This window comes from Ochotona curzoniae, unplaced genomic scaffold (assembly GCF_017591425.1).
Source record: "Ochotona curzoniae isolate NIBS_2020 unplaced genomic scaffold, NIBS_Ocur_1.0 contig_4792, whole genome shotgun sequence".
Taxonomy (NCBI): Eukaryota; Metazoa; Chordata; class Mammalia; order Lagomorpha; family Ochotonidae; genus Ochotona; species Ochotona curzoniae.
The window spans coordinates 13,580,266-13,588,171 of NW_024466389.1; the positions used below are offsets into that span (position 1 = coordinate 13,580,266).

At 51.7% G+C, this 7,906-nt stretch overlaps 1 protein-coding gene across 1 annotated transcript; it reads right to left on the reverse strand.

Moving 5' to 3' along the window:
* Positions 1-4,656: 4,656 nt before the first annotated feature.
* LOC121161397 lies at positions 4,657-7,165 on the reverse strand. The gene is made up of 2 exons (XM_040987728.1): positions 7,068-7,165; positions 4,657-5,620 (listed from the first exon to the last, which is right to left on the reverse strand). The coding sequence occupies exon 2, from the start codon at positions 5,568-5,570 to the stop codon at positions 4,725-4,727; it is 846 nt and encodes a 281-aa protein (XP_040843662.1). The 5' UTR covers positions 5,571-5,620; positions 7,068-7,165; the 3' UTR covers positions 4,657-4,724.
* Between the last annotated feature and the right edge of the window lie 741 nt (positions 7,166-7,906).

Consider the following 7,906-nt stretch of genomic DNA (forward strand, 5'->3'; position numbering starts at 1 on the left):
GATTCCAATGTTTGTAAGGCAAGGGTTTAAACATTGGGCCATTGCACCAGGACCCTCTCCCGCTTCCACCTGCTGGACTTGTAATCCATGTTTTAACTAGAAGATTAAGTGATTCATGTGATTTAATAATCTGTATTATAATCATATTTATCTTGCCTGGTGTGATCTTTGTCACAGTGGTTAAAATACCCCTTAAGACACTGGCATCCTGTGTTAGAATGCCTGGTTTGAGTACTAGTTCTGCTGCTGAACCAGCTTCCTAGCACAAAAAAAAAAAAACCCAAAAAACAAATAATAGCTCAATTGCTTGGTCCTTGCCACCCATATGGGAGAATCTGGCTGAACTCCAGGCTCTTCACTTTGGCCTAGTTTGGTCCTAGCTATTGAAGGCATCTGGGGAGTGAATCAATGCATAGATATATCATTCTCTCTTCCTACCTTTCAAGTGTAGTAACATAACATTTTAAAAATGAACATAGACATAAAACCTGTCTGTGTCTGTTTTTCAGCTGTAATCGTATCTTCAAAAAGATGATTTGAAGATTAAATGAGTTAATACAAGCGAAGCACTTGAAACAAGGTTGGCACATAGCTATGGACTTAATGTTTGCAGTGGGTGTTGTGGCTTAGCAAATTGAGGCATTGCCTATGATGGCAACATTTCTGGAACTCCTGGGTGACCCCCTAGGCTGATGGAATCCAAGCTCCTGGGTCATCTTCTATTGCTTTCCCAGGTACATTAGCAGGAGCTACATTGGAAATGGAGTTGTTAGGACTTGAACAGCTGCTCATTTGGGATTCCAGCATTGCAGGCAGCAGCATCACCCACTGCATTGCAACTCTGGCCTTCTTGTAATCAGTGCTACTAGTTGAGCCCCTACTGTGAGCCAGAACTGAAGGGCAGTGTTCTAGGCAAGGGTCTTACATTTTTCCCCCCTAGATTTATTTAAATGGTGAGGTGATCACGGATATATGTGGGATAGGTTAGGGAGTGGAGTAGGTCAGGTGGGGAAAGGTGGGACAGGGGGAAATGCTTATGCTTTCTATTTTGAATTCATGGGAAGAAAGAGATCACTCTTCCATGTTGCCAGTCTTCATATGGTCTCGGGAGGTAGAGTGCTTTCAGGATACTGTCCTAGGTTCCTGCTGAGGGGAAGCGTGTCTTGGGAGAGGAGTCATTTGATTGATGGGCTGGTGGGAATTACAAAGGGCAGGGGGAGTGTGGCTTCCAGCTTGTGACCCTGAGCTATCCAACTACCTATCCCGTCTTGTTCCTCCCCTCACAGATTTTTGATTCTTAATCTAAAGGTTGCTGAAAGGCTCAGGTTCATTACAACACCCGTGGTTACATCCTGCTGACACCAAAAGCCATTGGTGGGCCTCCTCCCATAATGGGTACTGTTACCTGGTCAAGTTTACCCCTTGTATAGCCCACTCACAGCCCCAGCACTTATGCATGCTGGTGGATATAGCAACCTGGCCCAGGGAGATTCATGGACGCAGCTCTGCCCACATCAAAAGCCCTCATTGGCCTCCAGTCCAGTTCAAGGACCCCGGCATATGAATGGTGGTGTCAGTGGGCTGGTTGTAAGTCCAGTCCCTGGATTGCTGTGTAGGCAGTGCTTGTCTGCTTGTCCATGGTCTCTTGCAGATTTATTGTTGAAGAATAGGCAACTATGCTAGCATACTGGTCTAGCTAATAGAGTTGGCACGAACCAGGTTCAAAATACCAGCCAACTAGTGTCTGCTTTTCTCTCAGTGGTGTAACACTTGCCTTTGCTTATGGCAACACGGTCAGTTGCCTACAGCTGGGGGTGTTCTTACATTTTAATTGGGAGGAATTGAACCATTTGTAAGTGGGCATCCTTCAGAGAGTCAGAGACAGAGAACTCTAGACCTCAAAGAGCCAGACCTAGGGCCCAGCACGATAGTGTAGTGGCTAAAGTCCTCTCCTTGAATGTGCCGGGTTCCCATATTGGTGATGGTTCTAATCCCAGCAGCCGGGCTTCTCATCTAGCTCCCTGCTTGTGGCCTGGGAAAGCAGTCGAGGATGGCTCAAAACCTTGGGACCCTGCACCCACGTGGGAGACCTGGAAGAGGTTCTGGGCTCCTGACTTTGGATCGGTTCAGCTCCAGTCTCTGTGGCCACTTCGGGAGTGAATCATCAGATAGAGGATCTTCCTCTATGTCTCTCCTCCTCTCTGTGTAACTGCCTTTCCAATAAAAATAAATAATTAAATCTTAAAAAAAAAAAAAAGAGCCAGACCTGGAGCAGAGAGGGGATGGCTTTCAGGGACCCCAAGCCATTGAGAGCTTAGCAATCAGGTCTCTCTTGAATCCTTTCTCCAACGGGATCAAAGACTGGGTTCTAACAAGCTACAATCCTGTGAACATTCACCTGGAGAGCGAGCCACTGTTGGAGCCAGGGATATATGAGATTAAGACCAAAGTCTTCTCCCCAACCCTGGGTGGTGGGAGAAAGGGGTGCAGGAGGCAGGCAAGGGAGTGTGTTGCATGCTGAGCTTTGGCCCAGGGGATAGTGAAGGCCATTATCATGTGTTTAGCTGTAGGGTCAGGCCAGAGCAGAGCATGACCTCCAAGCACCCAGGAACCATGGGGACCTTTCTGCATTGTCTCAAGGTTTGCCCCATTCCACACTCCATGTTGCTATTGGCCCTCCTGTTGCCAAGGAGATAGGAGAGCTTCAGCAGTAGGGATAAGATTTAGAGTTTATAACCACACAGAAATGAACCCTGAGGATTGAAATGGCCTCTGGGAAGCCTGGGAAGGAAGCCTCCATTCTGGGGTGTGGGACTTTGACTCTTAGTTATGGAGGCTCTAGGCCTGGCCTGGGGCCAGGAGGAGGATTTTAGAAATATCACAGGCAGGTCCCCCAAAAGCTACTGCATCCATATTACTGCTGGACAAACAGAGGCCTGGAGGTGGGGAGAAAGTATCCGCAGTCTCAGGGCAGCACTCAGACACTCTGAGCAAGTAGGATGCTGGCGGCTTGGGGGCCTCCGGAGCTGTTTTCCAGTACCCGAGTCAGTGAGGTCTCTGAAGGTTTCCAGCCCTGCAGAACATACTCCCAAACACTGTCAGCTAGCAAGCCAAGGTGATGGGACAAAGGGACCCTTCATTCTGACCCTTCCCACCTTCACCTGGCCTAAGTAGAACAGAGGTGTTCTCAGAGGTGGCCCAGAAAGGGCTGTCTCCCCAGCTGTGACCTTGCTGGCCTAATGTAACTCTTTTCACACTAGCCATCAGCAAGACCTCTCTCTTCCCTCTGCTGTGGTCATTAAAACTGCACTTTAAAAGAATAGACATGGGCCCAGTACAATAGCTTAGCGACTAAAGTCCTCACCTTGCACGTGCTGGGATCCCATATGGCCATTGGTTTGTGTCCCAACTACTCCATTTCCCATCCAGTTCTCTGCTCGTGGTCTGGGAAAGCGGTAGAAGATGGCTTAAAGCCTTGGGGCCCTGCACCCACATGGGAGACCCGATAAAAAGTTCCTGGATCCTGGCTTCAGATGGGCTCAATTCTGGCTGTTGGAGCAATTTGGGGAATGAACCAGTAGATGGAAGATCTTTCTGTCTCTCTGTAAATCTGCCTTTTCCATAAAAATAATAATAAAGAAAAAAGAATAGACAGAACGTAGGGCAGGCATTTGGGCTAGCTTTAAGCCATTGGTTGGGTTGCCTGCTTGTGTCTTACATTAGAGTAAATGGGTTCAACTCCTGACGCTTGGGCTCCTGACTCCGGCTTCCTCCCACTGCAGACTCTGACTGGGTTCCTGCCACACATGTGGGAGAACTAAATTGCATTCTTGGCTCCTGGGTTTTGGCCTAGACCCAATTCTGGATGTTGTGGGCATTTGGGGTGTACGTCTCTTAGAACGGTTCCTGCCACATGAGTTCGCTGGTTTTACTTCTTGCCTCTACCCTTCTGCTTCCATGGGACTGTGCTACAATCGACACTCCCGAAAAGGCAGGTGGGATCGGGAGGGAATGACTGCTCCATTTCTTCACATGGGGAAGCCAAGGTTACGAAGGCTCGCTCTCCTCCTAGACCCCAGGGACCCATTCCTGAGAACTGCAGGCTTCATACCCTGAAAATATTTAAGAGCAGACTTTCAAATTTTAAAATATTTATTTATATGAAGAGCAGAGAGGAAGACATCTTCTGTCTGCTGGATCATACCCCAAATGCCTCCAACAGCCTGGCAGAACCAAGTGCCTAGAACTCAATCTGGTTTCACCCAAGTCCCATGAGCAGGTGTATTAGTGGGACACTGCAATCAGGAACAGACCTGGGACTCAAACTCAGGGATATGGTCACCTCAAGTGGGGTCCTAACGGCTATGCCAAACACCAACTCCCTGCCAGTTTTCCCGTTCGGCTCACAGAGCACTGCGATATTCCTGAATTTGTTGTTGCCGTGGAAAAATTAGACACTGACTTTTAAAGGCAACACCACCACTGAGAGCTGGGTGTGAGCCGGTCCTCCCTGCTCACAGGCTCCTCACCTCCCTGCTGCCAACCAGCCCAGGGCATACACATGACTTGGACTTTGCTGTGCACCGATCCCCTTGAGTTTGTAACCTCCAGTCCAAGTGGCCATTCCCACCCCAAACAGAGCCTTGGAAGGAGCATTTTTGCCACGATTTATTTTCCATAACTGGCAGGTTGGACACATGTCCATCTCATGGCGGGAGTCTGGATCACCACCAGCTAGAGGGTTTGGGGATGGGCTCGGGGGCACTCCAGCCTGAGCGGATTGCTTCCCAGACCTTGGGTAATCTGCTTAAGGAAAAGAGCCCATTGCCAAACAAAGGGAGCTCGGGCAGCTTTATACCTGACCTCTGGGGGAGCAAAGGGTTGAGGCTCCGGGAAGGAGGTTGGCGCTGACAAGTCACGCTGCTGGGCTCACCCAGGCACTGCGGGATGCTGGCACCTCTGGGGGATGACATTATACAGGTGCTGGGGGCACTGGTGTCGGGGCAGGGTGCACTGGCATTGGGGGTGGAGTAACTGCGTGGTGGAGAGTGTTCCAGGTGGTCCAGGTAAAGAGAATTGGCGGCGCGTTCCAGGTAGTTGGCGGCAAGCCTGGGCAGGCTCAGAGACTTGGGGCTGCTGTTGTAGGAGTTGGTGGAGCGGTCCAGGTAGTTGATGCCTTTGATGAGCTGGTCCAGGAACGTGGGGCTGGAGGGACCTGAGGGACCATCTGTGCAGAGCAGGCAGTTGGGATTGCTGTGATAGGTGGGCTTTTTGGTCACATTGGGGTAATTGGCCAGGGGACTAGTCTCCACGCACTTAGAGTTGTAGGGCTGGCCCATGCAGATCTTCTGCAGTTGGAGTCTAGGGGAGCTAGGGTGGAAGGAACGATCCGAGTAGCTACTGCAGCTGCTGAATTCGGAGCCACTTGGGGTGCGTGGGCGCTTGAGGTAATTGGTCCCATTCAGGTTGGAGCTCAGGATCCAGCTTGGAGCTGGGGCTGCAAAGGACGTGCTGTTGGGGTGGTTCAAGCAGCTGTGAGTGTTGGGGCGGCTCACCTGGCGTCTAGACATCTTCCCAGCTGCACAGATCAAGCTCAACAGGTCAGGGCGAGTTGTGTGGACTGGGAAAAGAGAGTTGGGTCAGCTGACCAGGGCTCCTGGCCACCTCTATCCAGGCTAAATCTGCACAAAGTATCCCTCTGCCCCTAGAGATCCAGCCCTGCTCCCTCTTGCCATCTTCCTCCAGGGACCCAGAGAATCTCAAAACACAACGAGCAGGGGAAGAGCTCGGGAGAAAGCTGAGCCCCTCAGATGATGCAGAAGAAGCGGGCAGCATCTTCTCCTCTAAGCACATTCTGAAATTGCCATTCACTTGTGAAGCTCGGGGGTTCCAGGAGACCACAGAGACGAAGGAGTGAATTTCTGATGGTGAGATTCCAGGCTGAGATCGGCTTTCAGGAATCTCAAGGGACTAACCAGCTGTACAATGCACCCTCCTGCTAGCAAAGTGTGTCTCAGTGGCAGCAGGGTGCTGGGGAGCCCTCTGTGTGCTCAGCCCCTCACGGCACTCTCGCAGGGACTTACTCATGGAGGGCCCAGCCCAGATAGAGGGGTGGTTACGACTGTCTTGTTCCTGGGTGGCGGATGGGGAAATGGAGGCTTAGAGACATGTCGTGACTTGCCTATGATGACTCAACTGGTCAATCCTGGGGCTGGGCTCCTGTCTTGGGTGTGTCTGGTGGCCCCTGACAGACAATGCTGTGTTGTCGGGGGTGACCTTGACCTCTCTCACAGTCTGCTGGGGGTGAGTTCCTGGCATACCGGCATGGGAACCTTGGTGGGGAGAAGGCTGATGGAGATGGGTGCTGGGTAACCATGCTGACCATGACTTTAGGAAGCCCAGAGAAGTGTGGGGAAGGCAGTGTAGCGGGGCTGCTCATGGGCCTGGGGCCCTGGACCACAGGACCAGAATGCTTCAAGTTATTTGGCCTCAATCCCCTTTGACTCATCCCCCAGGAGGAGGGAGTATGGGAATCCTACATTTTCTGGCTCCTAGGTGGACACTTCTAGAGGTTAAGTCCTCCCTAGGCCAAATAAGTGCCTGGTCCATGTAACTCTACCTTTCATTCCCAGCCTGTTTGGGCCCAACCAGGAACTCTGCCCAGGGTTGGGCAGTCCCTCTGGTCCCCTCTTAGTTCCTCTCACTTGGTTCCCTTCCCACCATCCCCTCCAGTCTGCCCAAAACAAGGTTCTGACTTCCCTCCCAGACTACTGCCAACTCTTCCCCATTGGTTCTCCACAACTGCCTGACCCACCAGAGCAGGACTGGAGCCCATCCCACTCAGAAAACAGCTGCCTGCCCCCTCCCAGCCCTGATTTCTCAGCTGCCCTTGTCCTTTGGGTCTGAAGCTGATGGAATGTCCAGATCCGGGCCTCTTCCCTCCCTGGTCCAACCCCACCCCATCTCTGCCTCTTGAAAAACAGGCTGAGGGCTGAGCCCATGGGACCCCTCCCCTACTGCCCTTTCTAGCTGGCCCCTTCTGCCACACGGGCCCTCTCCGTTCTCACTCTGTCTTAGGAGGTAGATGACTCAGCCCTCCTCTTGCTCTCCACTGGGGCTTCCCTCATGCCGCCACTACAGACTGCTGGCCATGTCATAGAATCATGGAATCCTGGAGCTGGGAGGGGCCTCCGTGTCACTGGGGCCAGGCCCCTGCCTTAGGGCCAGATTTGCTTTAAGCCTGCTGGGACAGATGGGCTCTATTTTTGAAATGAGGCTGGGGTGGCTGCTGTCCAGAGTTCCTTGCTGTTTTCCTCGGGTTTAATTATGCCAAGAGCCAGAAAGTTCTATGCTTGCTCAAACATAATTCCTGCCGGCTGTGGTCAGCATCAATTTCTTTTCCTATCTCCCTGGGTCAGCAAACAGGTATCAAGTCTCCAGGGCTGTTCTGTGGCTGACACATCCATGGGCGTGATGGCATAAGGCTTTCTTCCCTTTTGTCTCTCCCTCCTGCATCCAGCAATCACATGTGGTCAGGTGGGCGTTTGGCCTAGCAGTTCAGAGACCAAACTGAACTCCCATGCTGGAGTGCCTGGGGTTTGATGCCTGACTCTGGCTTCTGATTCCAGCTTCCTGCTAATACAGACCCTGGAAGGCGTGGGAATGACTCAAGTCATTGAGATCTGGCCAACCGCGTGAAGCATCTGGATTGAGTTCCTGGCTCCTGGCTTTGGCTGTTGCAGGCATTTGAGGAATGAATTAGCAGATCATTCTCCCTCTCAAAAAGCAAAACAGCCCCATGTTGGCATCTACCATGCTCTGGCTGGAATCTGAGGACCCTTGAGGAGCAAATTTCAGCACTTCCTTTAGAGCCCCCCACCTCTCTGGCTCACAGGGGGTACCCAGT